The 20,234-nt window shown below is 45.5% G+C and overlaps 1 protein-coding gene across 1 annotated transcript in view; it reads left to right on the top strand.

The window, feature by feature from the left end:
• Positions 1-20,234, top strand: part of EREG (epiregulin) — a 100,737-nt gene that overhangs the window by 39,686 nt on the left and 40,817 nt on the right. Inside the window, exons 2-3 of the mRNA XM_078676011.1 lie at positions 9,447-9,524; positions 17,432-17,555. Of these exons, the coding sequence (XP_078532137.1) occupies positions 9,447-9,524; positions 17,432-17,555 (202 nt within the window). The remainder of the gene's footprint in view (positions 1-9,446; positions 9,525-17,431; positions 17,556-20,234) is intronic.

Here is a 20,234-nt window from a genome sequence, read left to right as displayed (position 1 = left end):
ACCTACTTTGGTTGCTGTTATTTACACCCTGTATGAAAGGGTCTTGGAAAGCATTGTCTGTAATTGGATTACCATGTTTGTACGCTGTAATCTCCAAGGGCTGCCAGACAGAGCTGCATAGGCTTATTTCGAGTGGTGATCGTAGCTTTGCACTCACTCAGAAAAAGTAATGCCACACAAATACTTGTCTGTTTCATAGACATGTCTTTTAAAGAGAAAGTCTTTATATACATGTAGAAAATATAGGTCTATTTAAATATTAATCTTAAAAAGATCGACTGGGCAGTGAGTACGCCTCCCCCGCACACAAAAGAAAATGATATGCTTATTTTTGCAAGGTGCTGCAATTCAAAAATATGGGCATTTATTTCAGTGTTTTCCCTATGGATTCTTGCCTGTCTCCAGAAACGCTTCAGTCTTTTAATGTCTGCCTGAATGTTTAGCGCCAATATAACAACTATGCCAATTAGAAGGGTAAACATTTATGAGACCAATTTTGAAGGGAGTGCACTGTGTCCTAGTTTCTCAGTGGACTTGGGTGCAAGGGAAGACATGTTACTGTTTTTGAGCCAAAGCATTTGATAAAAGGATGAAGCTGTTCCCCACCTGAAGGTGTTGGCTATGGCTGAAATGTTGAAGTGGGTGGGGCACCCATGAAAGAGGAGCAATCATGTCGAAAAAAGGCCCCAATAGCAACTGGGAAGTAAGCATTTAGATTTGGAGTCCACTTGTGTATGTAAACAGTGTTCGCTCTGGAAGTGAAAGGGATGGAGACATGGCTCACTTAAGAAAGCAGAAGATACAGGACCTGGGCTGGTTTAAAGCAGGTCGGAGCAATGTAGGCTTTTCAAAATGACAGACCTGGAATGTCTACTGCAAGTCTTGTAACCTCTTGCAATCCTCAGATTTGTTCTAGCCATCTAGGCTGCAGTGTCCTTGTGGCTGTTTCCCTTCAAAGACTCCAACTCAGAATTTAGGCCATTGCCAATATCTTCATGTCCTTCTTACAGAAGGTTGACTCCTCTCGCATTGGACAATGCAGCTAACTTTTTTCCAGGGAAGTTTGTAGGACTTCACTAGAGTCCTAAGCATGATATTCACTTTGGATTATGTACTGAGAAAGATACAGTTGCAACTAAAGGCTTCAGCCTCCCTCCAATGAAAAGATTGTGGCTTTCATTGGAGGGAGGCTACAGCCTTTACGATTACTGTGAAACATACTGGAAGGAATACTGATTTTTGGAAGTGATGCTTTGCAAACAGGAATTTATTTCTCATTCATCTGTTCGTGTATTTTAAGCCCTGAAGAAGCGATTTGTTTTTGCAAAACACGTGTTGGCTTGGCTGTATTTCTTTGTTTCTGTTAAATAAGATTATGTACCAAGTTGATGATTGATGAAGATGAACTCTGTTGAATGTTTTGATCACGGAATGAATAACAAGAATAAAAAAATGTGTATAATGGCCAACTTTAGTTGCAATTGTATCTTTCTCAGTACATTATCTATTGTAATTATTGCCTGAAAGAAAAACTGGGAACTGAGAAGTAGCGCTGGGCAATTTTCTCTACTTTTCTTTTGCTTGCATCTCTGATCTTCACTTTGGTCCTAAATATCTGTCAGAGTCCTGTTCCTGGTGAGATGGTCGTCTGTACTGGTGCGGCAGACCTTTTTCCAAAGTCTAGATGGATAAGAATGATCTAATCTGGTAGGACGAGTTTTCATGCAATCCAGGCATCATTAGTTGGGAACAGGGGCCAACAAAAGACATGCCATTTTCAAAATCTAGAACATAGCCAATCCGAGTCAGTGTGTCCAAAAAGAGGAGAGGACGTAGGCACCATCTGGGTACAGTAATATATATTCCAAGAGGAGTGGGGTATTGTTCCTAAGTAGGGTCTCTGCAATTGCCAGACCCAATACAGTGCAACAGGGATGTACATTTGAAAAATGATGAATGAGGCACCCTAAGCAGAAGAACACGAAAGGTGTCTGTCATTGTATCTGGACAGCTCTGAAGGCAGTGCAGAAAAAACGTCTGGAGTTCGTGTTTTGTTCTCCTACAGAATTCCGGTCTTGCCGAGTTTGAATATGAACTTTCTAAGCATAGAAATGGAAGTTACCACGGGCCTGTCACATCCACAAAATAAGCGAAGGGATAAGCAACTTGTCCTATGTTTCTCAGAAGGGCATCATCCATACCTTGCTCAAGTAAAATATGCTCTGTCCTCATGCCACTAATTATTATTTGGAGGTGCAAGTGATTGATGTCTTAGCTGACAACTAAGTGTCTGCGTTCCTATTTTGTGTTGATTGGCAGTGCAAAACCTTATTACTTCCAGTGGGGGTACACTTAATGGGTATGCGCATGCCAGCAAAGCCTTGTGTTCAGCTGTTTAAATATTATAAATCATGGAACACACTTTCTGAACTCCTAGACTGTTGCGCTGATGGAGTGGAAAACAAGAAAGGTATGATGTCACGACTGGTCACAAAATATGCTGAACATTTTTTCATACAGACAAATTCACCAAAAAAGAAGTTCGGGTAGATATATACCTGCGAATTGCAAATATTTTTTCAGGTTTTATGTTTGTTAAAAAAACAGGTGCAATCCAGGGAAAACTATTTTCTTGTTTTTTAAAGACTGTAGGATGTACGTAGACGTTCAATAGTTTTCTATTAGATATGCAAACTAACGAAATAACTTCCTATTTTCACGAATGTAAGCACACATTCCACTTGTTTAGAGATAGCTTGAATTTAACCAAACAAAAATACAAAAATAGTATGTTTCTTAAATAGGTTATGCGCAATAAATTGTGCTAAAGCTAGAGTATGTTATTAAGGTGTTCAATGAAGAGGATACCAAAGTGGGTGATGAACGGAGCGTTTGAGCAAATCAAACACTCACCCACAGTCAACTGATTTGGGTTTAATCCATCATCATTCTTGAGCTCACTCAAACACCCTAGTTCAGACATGGCCATATTCAAATCAGTCTGACCCTGTGCCTCATGGGAACAGTCCAGCCCGAACTGCCAAGCCATGTCTTCCCTGGACCAGAAACAAGCATCCTGGGACAGGTTTTGGGTTCATAACCCTCATCAGCCAGGCTATCTTGAATCCAGTGGCGGAGTGAGCAAGGAACCCACGTCTTGGCATACCCTGCCAACTCAGGGTGAACAAAGCGATACCAAAGTGGATGATGGACGGAGCGTTTGAGAAAATCAAACACTCACCCCCAGTCAACTGCTCTGGGTTTAATCGATCATCATTCTTTAGTTCACTCCACCACCCCAGTTCAGACATGGCCATTTGCAAATCAGTCTAAACTTGTGCCTCATGGGAACAGTCCAGCCCGAACTGCCAAGCCATGTCTTCCCTTGACCGGAAATAAGCATCCTGGGGCCGGTTTCGGGTTCATAACCCTCATCAGGCAGGCTGTCTTGAATCCAGTGGCAGAGTGAGCAAGGGATCCACGACTGGGCATACCCTGCCAACTCGGCGAACAAAGCAATACCAAAGGGTATAATGGATGGAGCGCTTTAGCAAATCAAACACTCACCCCCAGTCAACTGATCTGGGTTTAATCCATCATCATTCTTTATCTCACTCCACCACCCCAGTTCAGACATGGTCGTATGCAAATCATTTGATTTTGTTGTGCTGTTTCTAACCCAAGACAATTTGTTTTCATTGTAACCCTTTTCCCAAAAAATTAACTGTCAACAGTAAAACAAAATAAGACCATTAAAAACATTCTCTTCAAATAGTACCAAAGATGGGTCTCTAGGGTAAAAAACTGTCAATATGGTCTTAATGATGATATACGATGGTCACTGTTAGTGAAGTAATGACTTTCTGATGTGCAAGCTGTAAGAAATATACCAAAAATATTCATAATTTTCCTTTGCTTTGTTAATATGCTTCTTTGATATAAAAACACATAAATAAGTATCTCATGAGTACTTTGACACAAAGTAACAGTCTTTCTTTTACAAAACACGTATTTGTAAAAAATATCTCTGCATATTGGCTCAAGTTAAACATTTTGTAATCATTTTGATACACACAACATGGCGCCTGAGGTTGACATATTTATGCACCTTGCACGCTACCGCTTTTTAGACAGGCAAGAACAAACACACACTCTGGTTCCAACTCCAACAGTGGAGTGGTGTGGCTCACTGGTTAGAGGCGGTAGACCCGTAAGCAGAGGACGGCCCGGGACCAGGGTTCGATTCCCGACGCGGCAGGGTCGTGGACCAGGGTCAGCGGGCTCGATAATTCTCGCCTCGGTGCCTACTCCAGTCAGGGACCACACTCGGCAACTCTGGGCATTAGCTTGCCTCATCCTCACAACGGCCCCCCAGACCGCTGGGGATGCTTGGTCGCACCTTAGAGATACCCATCAGGGACCATCTCTCAGGGTGAGCCAGGACGGGTTCCCCAGCGGTCGAAGCGCGGAGATACTCCTCCGGGAGTTGATTCTAGCGCTATATATACCCACAATTAAATTAAATTAAATTAAACATCACCAGGCACTGCCTAAACTAGCAGGTCTTTGGCAGCTTTGTGAGGTGCTGAGGCACACGTACGCAGTGTTGTGATATAGCAAATACACGTTCCAGACATGTGCTGCCCCCTAACAGCTCCACCACCTGGGCAGCATCTGGAGACAGGAGCTCAAAACCATTGGATAATTGCAGGTGCAACCTCCTAATGTAGTAAGTGATTGACACAGGTTTTAAACACATCAGTTTGCATTTTAAGTACAATTACAATATTTGTGGTTCACAATTTTCTTTTACAGATTTTGACTTTGAGGACACCATTGCCTTGCACCCCACAGGGCCCTTCCTCTTTCGGGTTCGGGTGAGTCGATCCTACACACTCTTGTGTGTGATTATGATAAAAATACAGGGGTAAAGGCAGATTGTTTAAGAGAAGCAGGGCAAGCCCTGAGTGTACACGCATGGTACACTAGGACCGTTACCCTGGAGGAAATGAATGGAGGGTCAATAGGGAGGTTATGGGTGTGTTGGCTGGTTCGCAAAGTTCAATCAGTAGCGTCACACCAGGAGTACCCAGAACTTCTTTAAATATTTTATTCTACCGAAACCTTGCTGTCCTGTTCAATAGATTGAGAGAAGCAAGAGTTTATTGCCTGTGTTTCTAGCGCTGAGAGAAAGGGCTGGCCTCAAAGTTTCAATACAGTGTTCGTAGCAATGGAACCACACTACTCGAAGGCCAGGAGCACCCATAATCCATCTGTGAAGGAACTGTCACCGCTGCATTTCTCATCATCCCTTTGCGTAGGAAGTGATATCACTGGTTTCCTTTGAAAACTGTCTATGTCACATAGTAGCCAAGCAAGAGAAATTAATTTCCTATCATCCATCTGCACAGGAAGTGACACCACCACAATTCTTATTATCCATCTGCACGGGAAATGACACCCCTGGTTTCCTGCCAAAACCATCTTTAAAAGAAGATGAGAAACAAGAGGATTTCCTTTCCCATCATCCATTCGGTCAGGAAGTTACGCAACTGAATTTCCCATAATTCATCTGCTCAGGAAGAGCTACCACTGGTTTCTCCATTATCCATCTGCACAGGAAAAGCTTTCTCTTCTGGTGTTCTCCCTGCTTCAGTTACCTCTTTAGGGCATCCCATCATCTGGGCACCCCCAAAATGGCGGACACAGACAAGGCTATTGCCTGTTTGGGCTTATTAGGGCCAGCAAGGGTCCTGATCTAGAACCCCTGTTCCAAAAGGGAAGGCTCCTCCTCGGCAGCAGAGGAGCGCCACCCCCCCTGCTGAGAGGGCAGCAGGCAAACACAAATAAATAAAATGGCACGTCAATGCAATTTTATTTATTTGCCACTGCACCGGCTTATGCTATGGGGCTGAATCCTGCAAATGCAGAATGGCAGCATGTTGGATTGGCCAGCCCGACATGCGCACTGTAGACCCAGCAATCCAAAGACTGTGAAAAGCTTGGGGATTGCTGGCACAGGCCACCAGCCTCAAACTGAGCTCCTGGTCAGACAGCTTCCATCATTCCTGGAGCTGCTTTCGCAGCATGCTGGCAGCTCCAGGATTGGTTAGAGATGCTTTCCACGAGCAGGAAGCATGTCCTTCGCAGAAAGCAAAGAGAAGTGCTGCAGTGGCCATGCTCCTGATTTATGATGAGTCATGTGCCTTCACGCCCCACCATTTTTTATTGACCGTAGCTGCCACTGGGCTCCACTGAAACTTACAAGGCAAGATAACATTATTTGCACCACCCAGTACCCCATACTGTCAACCCCCACAATAATACCCTGATGTAGACAGAACAGGCCTCACATAGCTTTTGCACAACACATAGACCCAACCTTGTACACATTCTGCTAATTACTGCACACCCTTACACTACAGAACACACATTACAACTCGCGCTTATTAAAGCTGTCTCTGCAGTGCTCCATGCAGCAGACATTTCAGACCTCATCACCTATCACAAGGATGAGATCATCTACATCACAGAAAAATGGTTCATGCCCACATCTATGCCCGTTCTAGCTGTCCTTCATCCCTCAGACTATAGCATCCATTGTGTGGACTGTGCACATAAAAAGGGAGGAGGCCTCACTGTTAACCTTACGTTCTCCTGGTCATGCACCCTCGGGAAGCAAGTAACATTAAACTCCTTGGAGCTGCTGACATGTCATTTACAGTCTCTGTTACTCAGACTGCCACCTTCTATCTCATCTGCAGGTCTACCGGGCAAATCAAAGACTTCATTGACTTCCCAGATCTTTTCACCACCTTGTCCATCCAACATGCCAACACAACCCTCCTGGGTGAATACACCCTTACGGACGATGCAAGAGGCAAAGGGAAAAAAATACCTCTTCATCCTCATCAACACACTCAGCTTGGTACAGCATGTCACTCAAATAACACACTGCAAATGCGTCATTCTCTACCTGTTCTCAACATCACCAACAATCCACAGAAAGCCATCCAAATCCATGGACGGGACTGGCCCCTTTGCAACCTCTAGCTCCCTGCTTATGGTCCCACCAATAAATCAAGGTCAACACAAACACGAAGCTCAAACCTTAAGATCCTCCATAACCTTCTCTATAGACAACCTAATGCTTGAACTCACCATTCGCCCAATACATTCCATGTCACAAGAGCACATCCCATTCACAAAAGATGCTTATCACCTGTGCTGTACCCCAGGTTTCCATACTCTCTTTTCTCTTCAACATTCACATGGAGTTGCTTGGTGCTCTACTCACAGATTACAGCATCAAGACTCATCAATATGTCAATGATATACAACTGTATTTGAAAGTCTCCTCTGCTTCAGACACCCATTACCTCAAACACTCCTTGACCATTATCCAGATCAGCATCTCCAGCACCTACCAGAAGCTCAACCAATTCAAGACAAATTTCCTGGTATTTACTAAGAACAAAAACAAGATAGGGTTGAAACCTGGCCGACATGAACCATGACGACTTCGAAGCCCAATGTTCACCGAATGGCGATTCACTTGGATACACCGTGAACACCAATCTCACCCTCCAGGAACTCATTTCACAAAAAAACAAAGATGGCCTGGTACCAGTTCGCTCTCATAAAGAAAGTCTAAACATTTCTGCTTTACTTCATGGTTTCCTAGACTCCACACTAACACACTTTATGGGCATCCCACATGCCATAGCAAGTATTATCCAGGCCTGAAGATTTATGATCACATCACCCCCATCCTGATGGAACTCTGTTGGCTGCCCTTGCCAGCCCTAACCATCTTCAAAATCAGCAGCATAATTTACAAAGCCATTACCACCAGCACCCCTGCTTCTGTGCAGACAAGCTCACCATCTCTGGTGGTTGTCTGCACACCTGCACCCAGGACACGATCAAATTGCAGGCTAAGAAGCGTAAAAAGAGAAAAAACAAATTAACTGACCTTTTCTATCTGTGCATTCATGATCAGGAGCAATATCCCCAAAACCATCAGGACCACCCCAACACAGCTTCAATTTAGCAAAAAGGTGAAGATTCCCCTCTTTAAAGAACCCTACATCAAAAAGTATTAATGTTCCACAATCTTGCATCCAATTCTCTTTCTTGTTTACTTCCTGCTTGACTTTGACTCTGCAGAGAACTTTGCTGCCCTTTGACTAGGTTTGTGCTATGGAAATGCATTATACATACATATATACAGTTGAAACGATAAGGAATGCCTCACAGCAGATGTGTCCTCCATTTATAGATAGGCTCAAAAGTGGTGGTCATTTAAATGATCTCTCAGTGCATAGCCACTGGTCAGTAGCTGCATGGCAAGCTTTCTCGGATAATCGGTCTCCAGGCCAAATGTGGTATTTCCTTCATGCACCAATGTAGGATACAGTCCTGACAATGTCCAGTGAGCAGCTGGGGAGGAATACAGTCATCCGCTGCTTCATAAGCCAGTCGGTGCAGCTTCACGCAACCAGGCATGGGCGGACAGGTTAATTGCGAATATTTTGGACAATGTCCAGACGCTGGTTGAGCCGCTGCCTTACTAGTCTTAGGTGGTGCTTCTTTTCACTGGTTCCCCACCCCTGCGTCCCTAGCATTGGGACCTGAGCGTGCTGTTCATCTGTATCTGCAGCACCAGCGGTAAGCAGTAACTGCCTCTACTCAGTTGGCCTCTGTGCAACTCCATCAGGCCTATGAGTGTGGCTGCTGCGTTCTTTGCGGGTACGAAGTGGGAGTCATGGCTCCTGTCACTATGCAGCAGTGTTCATCCCGTAGTTTCATCACAGGATATACCGCTCGAAGTGATAAAGTCACAAACATGCCACAAGCAGATGAATAAGTTCAGGCAGCAACTATACCACCTTGTGGCTGGCTCTGCCCACACACTGTACCACTTTGTGGTTGTTTTGCGTTGTAATGAGCGAGTCCGGCGCAATGTCTTACATAAAAAGCAATTAATCTAACTTTTTTTTTTATTAAACAGAATGCCAACTTTAATTTCACAGCACGTCTCTTCTTGCCCAAAGATTGCTTTGCTAGAGAACAAACACTGCGAAATATGACAGCTGCTAAGAATACCGATTCTTTGCATGTCGGATTTCATGGAATATGAAATTGTTCTTTTACCAAACCTTATATTTGACTTTCCTAGGAAGATACATGTACTGAACACCGGTGATCAGGGCCGGACAAGCCACCGTACCACTCTGGTATTGGCCAGGAGGAGTGATTTAACTATCTTTGCCAGGGCCGATCCAGTCTGTGAATAATTTGTTGAACTGATGTCCTCAGCTCCTGTTGTAATGAGGATAGAACGTTTTGTTTCCTGTTATTCTCTGACCCCGCATTTTTCTTAATGATAAGTAAAATACTTTAATAAAAATTATAATTAACACTTATTTTAAATATTTTCTTAGGTCTGTGCCTAATACACCTGGCGTGCTGTACCACAATTATCCCTTTATGTGAGTCTGGGAACTGCACGACGGCTCTGGGTAAGCTATACAGTACATACAGTTGTATTGATTTTTAACCGTAAATAACAGGCTAAAACTCACAGCAGAAAAATTGAATTTTAAGAAATGTTTCCCAATGCCACTCTTATTAAACAGTTGTGATTTTTCAGAAGCTGTTGACTTAACTAATGCCGAACTAGTTCATGGCTGTTCTGGGCATGCATCCGAATCGTAGACATTGTAGTCTATTGCCCCCCCCCCCTATAATTTAGCAGAATATTTGGCAATAGCGCTTGGACGAAAAGATTATGTCAGCAGTTAGCGACAGCTTTTAGGCAAACCAGTTTGGGGCCCGCTTTGCATGTCCGCGATATTTATCGCTAATGACATGCAAACTGTGAGCGACTGAAAGCAGTAGCTAACAGTGCTATCGCCTATTAGCAAGGCAGGCTTAGCGATAAAAAAATCGGGCTAAGCGCGATTATCACTATAATCTAATGCCTGCTAAATACATGACTTACCTGTCTATCCAATGGGAGGTGGATTGTCAGGTTAAGTCCCCATTGGCGTTAATGCGTAAATATCGCTGGATTTCCAGCGATATTCACGAATTTCAGCGCTATCGCTGGATATTTGAGCACAATGGAGAAAAACATTGCTAATAACATGTTTGCTCCGCTAACGTATCCAGCGATAAAAAAAAATGCGCTAAGTGCATTTAGCGATAAATATCGCTATTCCTTGCTAATATGCCCCCAAGTTAGGCATGGAGTGGTGTTGACACAAAACTGCAATTTTACGGTCAAGGAGGTAGTACACTGAAAATTCAGTTAAGTGTTTTCTTTTTGCATGTACAAAGCAATATTTTATAGAAACGGGGCAGAAGCATCCTCAAGGCGAGGTAAAGCAGCAGTCATGGAGCGATAACTGTTGATGACACCAAATGCAAAAGGTTAGAAAACTGCCTTCTTGTAGTATGAAGATGTTACCCTGTCACTGAAATGGCACTGATTTCATTCAGAGATACTTCGCACAGTTTACACTAGATGGAGTGAAGCATTCCATTGTATGGTCAGCGATGCGGGACGGATTTTGTCTGATTCATAGAGTTTATTGTGTGTGTAAAATCTGTATTTGGCAACAGAAGAACCCAATGAATTCTGCAAGCTGCATTTTGGAACCCAGAAGATTTGCAAGTGTAGTGGATTGTCTTCATAGCAAAAGGAGTGTGAATTTATTAAAGCATACAAAATGTGATGGATACAATACTTGAATTATTCTCAGTCACTGGTAATTACTTGGGCCACATCCCAATCCTAGTGGCTGAGATTAATTCAAGGATACCATCCATCTCTTTTTGTATAAATTTGTGTGTTGCCCTAAGTAGGACGGGCATGCCCAGGTGTGAGTCCCAGCACGTTGTGTCACTGGAACCAAGGTATACCCTGCTAATGAACTCTAAATAGGGCAAACCCAGTCCAGGGTTGCTTGTGTTCTGGTTCACCGACAGCTTGGCCTAGCAGTTTGGGGTGGACTGTTCCTACTGGAGGAGGGACAAGACTGATCTGTGTATGGCTGGGTCCAAGCTCAGGCAGAGGCGGCTCCTCCACTAATGCGGATAAGCATCGTCCCACTGCTCTGAGAGCAGGTAAAAGGAAAAATAAAATGATAATGTAGGTAATATCATTTTATTTTCGTAGTTTCAGGGCTGGGTTAGGGTGAGGCGGGGCTGGCGGCACAGGGGGGAGAAGCAAACTAAGTGCACAGGACTGCTTGACTGGCTGTCTGGGACCGCCAAACAGTCATGCGCACTTAGCATGTTCCCCACCAGGCTGTATTACACAGCCTGGTGGGAAACATGCATAGTTTTCCTGTTTCCGTCTGAGCGCAGACCAATCCCAATGCTGCTTTGCAGCATTGCGATTGGCTTAGGGGTGCCTGGGAGCTCGGGTGCTTGCTGCTGCTTCCTGGTTCCGGGTCGAAGCAACAGAGGAGAGACGGTGGCCGGCAGCTGTGAAGACGGAGGTAAGTGTTTTCTATTTTTTCTATTTTGTTCATCTCCTCCCCCCACTCTGCCATCCTTGTTCCCTGACAGCCGCTACTGGAAGGAGGTGACCTGGTGTGCAAATTAACAATGGACTGGAATGCGGCCGCCAATAACTACAAGTGGCTGGGAAAGGATCAAGCATTCCATCCTTCACTTTTTATATCCTTTAGAGTGGAAGCTTGGGCACTGCAGGTGTGCGAATGGCCAGAATCTCATAGGTGTGTGGGCAGTGCTGGAATCGAAAAAATACACTATGAGAAACAGTGAATTGGGGGTCAAGGTGTGACAGAGGAAAGGGGTGAAATCAGGAGGGGCAGAGCTTGAAAAGCAGAGTCTGACAGTCAACTTATGAAAATGTACCAAAGAAATTTGCAACAAGGACATATGTGAAAGTAAATCCGTTCTAGATTACTGGTCACAAATATTAAGACACCTGCTTTAGAGATCATTGTGTGCCCAGCAACTTTGAGGGGATTATAAAAGTGGTAAGATAACTTTAGTGGTTAACAAAGTACTGGGAGAGTTCTATGATTTGTCCTGTCACAGCTTATGACTCATAAAGTAGCTGTTAGACCTGACATCCTTGGCATTATTTTCCCCCAACTTTTTGCTTTCCATCCTCCTGTTTTTGCTGACATTAGGATTCTGCTTTATTACTGCTAACCAGGGCTAGTGCTCTCTCCTTTAAACAAAGTCTAATTGACCTACACCCAAATGGCACATTTAATTTACTTGTAAGTCCCTAGTAAAGTGGTACCGCATTTACCCAGCGCCTGTAAATTAAATGCTACTGGTGGGCCTGCAGCACTCATTGTACCGCCCACTTATTTAGTCCTTAAACATGTCTCAGGCCTGCCATTGCATCCTGTTTGTGCAGTTTTAAACTGCTATTTCGTCCTAGCTAAATAAACCTTTGCCAGGCCTAAAACGTAATTTTAATACTTATAAGTCATTTCTAGGGTACACCCTAAAGTGCCGACAGGACAGAGTGCAGTGTGTTTAAAACATTTAACGTGTATTTATATCTTTTTCATGTCCTGGTAGGAAAACACTCAAATTCATTTTTCCCTACTGCAAAGCCTGCCCCTCCATAGGATAATATTGGGTTACCTTATTACATTTGATAAGTGCTAACAAGTTTGTTGTCGAAAGAATTGTTATTCAAAATCCTCTTTTTTGGTAAAGTCAGATTTGAAGTCAAAATTCTGACAATGTCACTTCTAGAAAGTTAGCATTCTCTTGTCCTAACACTTTGGTGCCTGCATGCCTAACATGACAAGGTGCAGCTAGCAGATTGTCTTTGTGTATTACTCCCAGACAGTGAAACAAAGAGAATATGTTTTACCAGGATATGCAATCTCTCACTTGATGAGGGGGAGGAGCTATCACCGACCACACTTGCATATCACAATGTATCTGCCTAAGCACACCCACAAAGGGGGTTGACATGAGTCTTTTGTGACCCAGACCAGCTGGGGCCCGGGCAGGGAGGCAGGAAATTCCTGACCCCTCTGTGGGTTGAAACCTCCAGAATCTACTACTACTTCAAAGTGAGAACCAGGTATAAATAGTGGGCCCTCATACCCAACTCTTCAGTCCACCTATGGAAGAATCAAAGGACTGCTGTGCTGCTCTGCAAGAAAGGACTGCTATTCTGCTGCCCTGCTAGCTGATTGAAAACTACTGAACCTGCATCTCGAACCCAGGACCACCAGCGTGACTCAATGAGCTAGTTGGCTGGCCTCCTGATCAAAGTTTCAGGGTCAGAAAAGGCTTCAACCACCTTGAACCCAGCCCCTGGACTCTGTCTGCTGTGAGTTATACCTACAAAGTGGTGCCACCCCAGTCATGGACCTCTAGAAGCAGGTCTTAAGGTGCTCTGGAAGCCCAGCTTTGGCTCTGTGGGCAGAATAGACATGGTGCGACAGATCCCTGATGCCGGACTTCATATTGCAGCCCACAGTCTCCACAGAACCACTGCTGCATGTCACATCCTCAACACAGGCCTTCAAATTGCAAGCTCCTTGTCGGCGGTATCCACGACGATGACACAGGACTTCTCATTACAGCCGCGCTACTCCTTCGGATCTGCCGCTGGATGATGTATCCTTGATAGCGGACTTCAAATCACAAGCCCCTCATTAACAACATCCTCGATGACCATGCAGGACCCAGCATTGCCGCCCTGCAGCTCTTGGGAACCTCTGCTGCGCAACGCATCCTCGACGTGGGCTCTTGCAAAGCTCTGTAAATCAGGATTTAAGGTGTTGTGTTCAGAAGGCCTAATTGAGTCCCTGTACCTGTCCTGTGCTCCATCGTGGTCAGCCTAAACTAGTGACTCTGTACCGGTCTGGCATAACCAGTTAACCACACATGATGCTTTGTGCTTCTTGGCACTAGTTTTTTCTTATAACTTTGAAATTGCATATCTCCTGTTCTACTGATTGAATTTTTGTCGATTTGGTCTAAAAATAATTTATGAAAGTTTACTCTTTTTCTAAGTTGGTGTGGGATTTTTCTTGTGTGGTGTTTTCACTTTATTAATGTTTGAAGTGCTGCATAAATACTTTACACATTATCTCTAACTTAAGACAGACTGTTTTTGTGCTACCAGAGGGTTAAGTACAGGTTAATTTTGAGTTTGCTTGTGTTTCACCCTGACAGATATTGCAGTTGCTGCTTGATATGGTTTCATGCCCCTTCAAACAGCAACCCAATTTCCTACAGTAGCATAGTGGGTTAATGTGCCTGCTGCAAAGCACATAGTGTAGCATGCAGCGCACAGATTTGTTTTTTATTTAGATCGGCAAGGGGTAATTGCTTTTAATATTGAGATAATTGTGTTACTTCTAGTTCATAAGTTGCAATCCTTCTAATATAGCACAATCGTCTATTTACCAGTATCAAGGAGCTGCACGCAAACTGTATGTTATGGGTTTAGATCCTAGCTGTTCATTCTCAATCTGCTGGTATTCTAAGATTGCAAAGAAACATTCCTTTGGGAAGAAACAACGTTGTATTAGTAGAGAACACCACAATCACAATGTTGGGTTTTATATCCTGACTTTGTGTTTCTTCCGACCGTTCACTCTTAACATATAACGTCTACAAGTGTGAATGATATGTGATTCCTACACCTTATATGTTAAAACCCCCTTTGCCTATGTAATATTTCCTGTACATTGAAATACACACTTGTATGATTTATTGTGCCTCTATGTGCAATGTAAAGCGCACAGGCACCCTACACTTGGATGAGCAGCGCTATTAAGAATTAAAAAAATATAATAGTAGGTGCCATTTACATCAATATTTGTATTATTATTTATACAGACAGATAAATCTTGCCTTCTTACAGTACAAATGCATCTCTCACGAACAGAGCTCAACAAAGTTAAAAACCTGCCTCTAAATCATAGTTTCCCTTAAGGACTTGTGAAGTGGTAACATGCTGTGTGCCTCTGTTTTCTTCCATTACTTTGGCATCTAGATGTTAGCCTCTATATAGCTCCCACCCAATTCCATTCAAACACAAGGAGGGATGAGTGCCCTTTAAATTAGGCCTTTGTTTTGGTCCCAGCTCGAAGTCTGAATAAGATAGTCCCATTGCGGCCTGCACGTTGCTGCTCGGAAACGGAATACAGACAACGTGCGGGAGCTGCTGAATGGTGTTCTAGTGTCAAGAAATTACACCAGGACAAATTCAACATGTTTTCCTGGGTCAGGCCGATTCTACATCTGGCCCGTACTAGCTGCCAGAACTGGGATCCAGCTCTATTCCCCTACTTTCCAGCACTGTGTATGGGTGTTCGCTTAACTCTTGCTGCAGCATTTCCAGGGAAATCATCGACATTCACTTCTGTTTCCATGAAGGGAATAGGGAGATACACTTCTAAAATCAATGCGAGTATAGACAATGGGGGTGGTCAGTTGAAAAAAATATATATTCCTTGGGAAAGGCTTACATTTTAATGTGGAGATGCACATTTTCTTAACATTTGCAATTTCTGAATTTTCCATCTGCTGGAAATTCTGTACGTGTAAATATCGGATATGCATGTTCTCCTCTGAACGTACACCTGATGGGACCCTAAAGCAGGCCTTAAGAAATCTACTAGCCAACTTGCTTGAGTCAGTTTTATATGGGTGATATATTTGTAGAGCTTTCTGCCCCTCCCTGGCAAGAGAGCTTCTGACAAAGAAAAGTTGTTCTGAAAGTGAATAAGGAATAAAGATGCCTTAAAATGTTGTTATCTTATCACATTTGCTGTGCAGGAAGACAGAGATCAAATGTCAGCTTATGTCTTTTTACCAATTGCTGCTTTTTTTTTATTCTGGAGATTGGTGTTTACAAAATCCAAAGTAAAGTGAACTGTCTGACAATCCTGCTGGGGTACTCAAGCAGTGTAAAACCAAAGGCTGTATGATGTAATTTTGTTTCTAACACACGCATAGATTGTAAATAAACAGTACAAATACTTTTCAATGGTTATGAAATCACTTTTTGAAAGAAACTTTTAAGTCTGATGGAAACAAAGATTTTAGTAGGATCAAAAATCGCAACACTTTACTTGGTGATGTGCAAATGATAAATATTGCCAAATCACGATTTCCACACATAAATGTTTTTATGCTATATAGTTTTAAAAGTAAAACTGCATGTCAGTGGGAAGGTTTGGGGACATTTCAATAGAAATGTGCTACCACATCAAGCTTTTGTAATATGTTAATTAAAAGTGAGTGTTTTTAATTATGAACTGAGAAACATTCCTGCCCTGATGACAATGTTATGACTGAACTAAAAGGCCAGTCAGGGTTCATGTGTACCATTATTTGGGCTAGATTTCTATTATACATGAAGCAAAAGTTTAGCCTAATAAGTCAAGCAAAAGAGTTTTTGCACAGCAGACATGCTGAATTCACATATTTGAAGGTGCTCTCATAGGTGATGATAGAAGAAAGAAAAAAGTGACTCAGTGAAATTAAATATTTGCCTGGGATCATTCAATTTGAGACCAGTTTATGGGTAAATCGAATTATAATTAGGTCAAGTAGATTATCCAAGTCTCTCGTCCTCCAGGTCTAGAAAAATGTTTTCAGATTTTTCGTGGCTTGCTTAACCGCTTAACCGCAGCGGCAATTCTGCTGTGGTGCTGCGGTTTTACTGAGTGGGCGGGCCGCATCGGCCAACGGACGTGCGCAGCACTACGAAGGTAGTGCTCGCGACAGCCGTTGGCTGACGGGCACATGGAAGGGGTTAAAGGCCATTATTCAGTAACCGGCCTGTGTGAAATATATACAGAAAACATTCCTATGTTTAGCTTTTGGTCACATTATTGTAAAGATAGAAGTGAATTCATCCAATCATGGAGATTCTTTAGCTTCCTCTCATATGCATGTTATTTTTTACCTTCAGCTAAAATAAGATTATAAACACTTGTTAACCTGCACATTAGGATCAAGACTGATTACCTTGTGCTAATAACTTTCCATATCTGAAAGGTTACGGTTCCAAAACTTATAGAAAAGTCAAAGCTATATCCTAGATACAGCAGGCCTCGAAGAGACAGCGCATGCCCTGCCTAGGCAAGACCTAAAAAAGAAAGCAGCAGAGTAATTTTGTAGGCAATTGCATACATGATCTGCGCACCTACAAAATGACATGGCTGGCCGTGTCAAAGGCTTTTCATTTTTTAGCCAAGCTGCACTGCATCGGGGATGCTGTACAAATCATTGGCTAAGCCAGTAGTTCCCAAAAGCCAACACGTTTGGCTCTGCCCATGGTTGTTTTGTGCTAGCACAACATGCCTACTTTTAGAGGTCAAAGAGGTAGTGTTACAATCGTCAATATGTTGAACAAATTGCTTGCAATTAAACAATATGTTTTTTTATTTTGCAGTTCGTAAGAAAGGCACTGCTCGTCCGGCTAAAGTAAGATCAGTCGACTGTGCAGAAGATAAAAAAGACTATTGTTTTCGTGGACAATGCCAGTTTATTTTGGATCTGAATGAATTTCACTGCAGGTAAAGGAGGGCTGAAGATTTTGACTTGTTTTAAAACACAGTGGGTGGTGTAGAGAGCCATCCGGGCTCTCACATACATTGTATCCTTACACGCACGCACGCACACGCAACCTTGGGGCGGGCTCGCCCCTCGGTATAAATAAACAAGCGGAAGACCGCTCGGGGTCTTTCCGGCTGAGTGCAAGCAAGTGTTGGTGTAGTTATTCAGTGCATATACATACACGTGGTAGGCCCAGCCTCACCACTCTACATTGGCGACGAGGCCGGTGTACCTGGACCCGCGTGTGTCTGCCTCGCGCGGCGGTGCCTGCCGCTGTGCTGCTCTGGCCCCGTGCGCCTGAGACCCGCCCACGCGTCTCCCGTGAGGGTGCGCCTTCGGCTGGCGGGACTCGGGACCGGCGGAAGCTGACGTGCGGCTGGGTGAAGGTCCTGCGGGTGAGTGCTCATCTGCCCCGCTTGCGCGGCCCCTGCCTTCCGCACTCCGCCTGCCACCGCGGAGGAGGCGCGCCTGCTGACTGCAGGCCCGGCGAGCGCCACGTGACGACCCGCCCTGGGCCCGCCCTCGCTCTTCGGAGCTGCCGCGCATGAGGCGCCCTTGCAGAGGCGCGCGCTAGGCACGACGCCTGGCCCCTCCTGCTGTGCTCCTGCCCTCGTGGGGCGAAGGGACGTTCTCACGGACTGTGAGTCAATTGATGGGAACATTTGAAGGTGTCAACACGCTCAAAAAGTAAAAAAAAAATCAAATAAGGAAAAAGGCAACAAGCATTGGCACATGCAACAAGGCATCTCCATTCACATTGGCTCCCACAAGGCCGTGCATCATTGTCCTTGCCGCCACAGCTGGTCCCTGGGGTCCTATCCATCGCCACTGCTGACTCTTCCCGCGTCACGCCCTAAGGCGCCTCGAAACGCTGCGTGGCCTGCGCCCCTGCCCTGCGCCTCACGCCGCCGCCATCCCGGAAAGCACCAGCAAGGCCAGAGTGACGCCTCGCCATGAACAACGGCGCTCCAGGAGCGGTCCAAGACGGGGCTGGCCAGCCCCCCCAGCAGCAGCCAGCTGCGCCCGCCGCTCAACCACAGGCTCAAGCACAGGCCGGAGCAGGCGCCCCTGCAGGTCCTCACGCACCCGCGCCCCATGCGCATCAGCACGCCGGCGTAGCACCCATACCGCCATTCAGCGAATCAGCAGACCCGGCAACGGCGGCCGTCCGCTGGAGAGCATGGGTCGGACGCCTCAATCTGTACTTCAGGGGCACAAGAGAAACCGACGGTACGGTGAAGAGGTCGCTCCTCATTCTCTATGGGGGTCAAGAGATCTATGACTTATTTGAATCGCTCCCGAACACTGGAGCCGAGGACAACTATGACGCCGCAGTCGCGGCCCTCAACGCGCACTTTGACCCTCAGTTGAACAATGATTTTGAAAAATTCAAATTCAAGCGCGCATGGCAGCTGGACTCCGAGTCAGTCGACATGTACTACACTCGACTCCGACGGCTCGCGAGCACGTGTCCCTTCATCAACCCTCGCGACGAAATCAGGGACCAGATCATCGTCGGCTGCAAATCTAAGTTGCTGAGAAAGCTGATCCTCCGACAGCCGGGGATCACCTTAGACGAGATCCTCATCCTGGCAAGGTCGCACGAGTTGTCGGATGCCCGGGCGGAGGAGATGGAGGTCGCGCTGCGCACCCCGGTGATCGCCCCGTCTGGGGCAAGGGCCCCGGCCATCAAGGAAGAGCGAGTGGAGGTGATCCAAAGAAGATTCCCGCCAGCAAGGCTGCGGGGTGGCCCGCCAAGGGACAGCCAGTGCGGGTACTGTGGTGTGGACCATCCTTCCACGGCCACGTGTGGTGCCAAAGGCAAGACGTGCCTCAAGTGTGGGCGCATGAATCACTTCGCTGCTGTCTGCCGGGGAGGGAAGTTCCGGGCAGCAGGCCCGCGCGCCAGAACAGTGACCCAACGAGTCCGACAGCTGTCTCTTGACCAGGAGAGACCCCCTCCCGACACGGAGGCTCAAGACCGCCGGCCCAGATATGAGGACGACGAAGACGATGAGGTGTATGTCATCTCCTACGTGAGCAGGGCATCCACGAAAAGGCGACCGCCTCCAATGTGTTCCGTCTCAGTGGACGGGACGAGTGTCAACGCGCTGATAGACACCGGGGCGTCCGTGAACGTCATGGACTCGGACCAGTATGAGCGCATGTCCCCAAAGCCGACGCTAGCACCGTCCGCGGCACGCATCTACACCTATGGCGGGACAGAGCCCATGCCTCTTCGTGGAGTGATTCAAACCACAGTAGTCAACGGAGAATATTCGACTGTGACCAGATTCCACATCACCGAGGGCAAGAAAGGCACCCTCCTGAGCTGCCACACAGCAGAGGATCTGGGACTGGTGTTTTTCGCCAACCAAGTACACCAGGCTCACGCTGACTTCATGTTAAAGGACTTCCCAGAACTGTTCAAAGGCCTCGGCAAGCTCAAGGGTAAAAAGTTTAAGCTACACATTGATGCGACGGTGAAACCTGTCGCGCTCAGACACCGGCGAGTACCGTTTAACCTCAGGCCCCAAGTTGAGGAAGAGCTTCGCAAGCTTGAGGAGTTGGGAGTGATCGAGAAAGTGTCGGGCCCGACACCCTGGGTCTCGCCCCTGGTGGTTGCCCCAAAACCGAAG

Source organism: Lissotriton helveticus, chromosome 2_1 (genome assembly GCF_964261635.1).
Source record: "Lissotriton helveticus chromosome 2_1, aLisHel1.1, whole genome shotgun sequence".
Classification (NCBI taxonomy): domain Eukaryota; kingdom Metazoa; phylum Chordata; class Amphibia; order Caudata; family Salamandridae; genus Lissotriton; species Lissotriton helveticus.
This window is presented reverse-complemented; position numbering and strand designations above follow the sequence as displayed.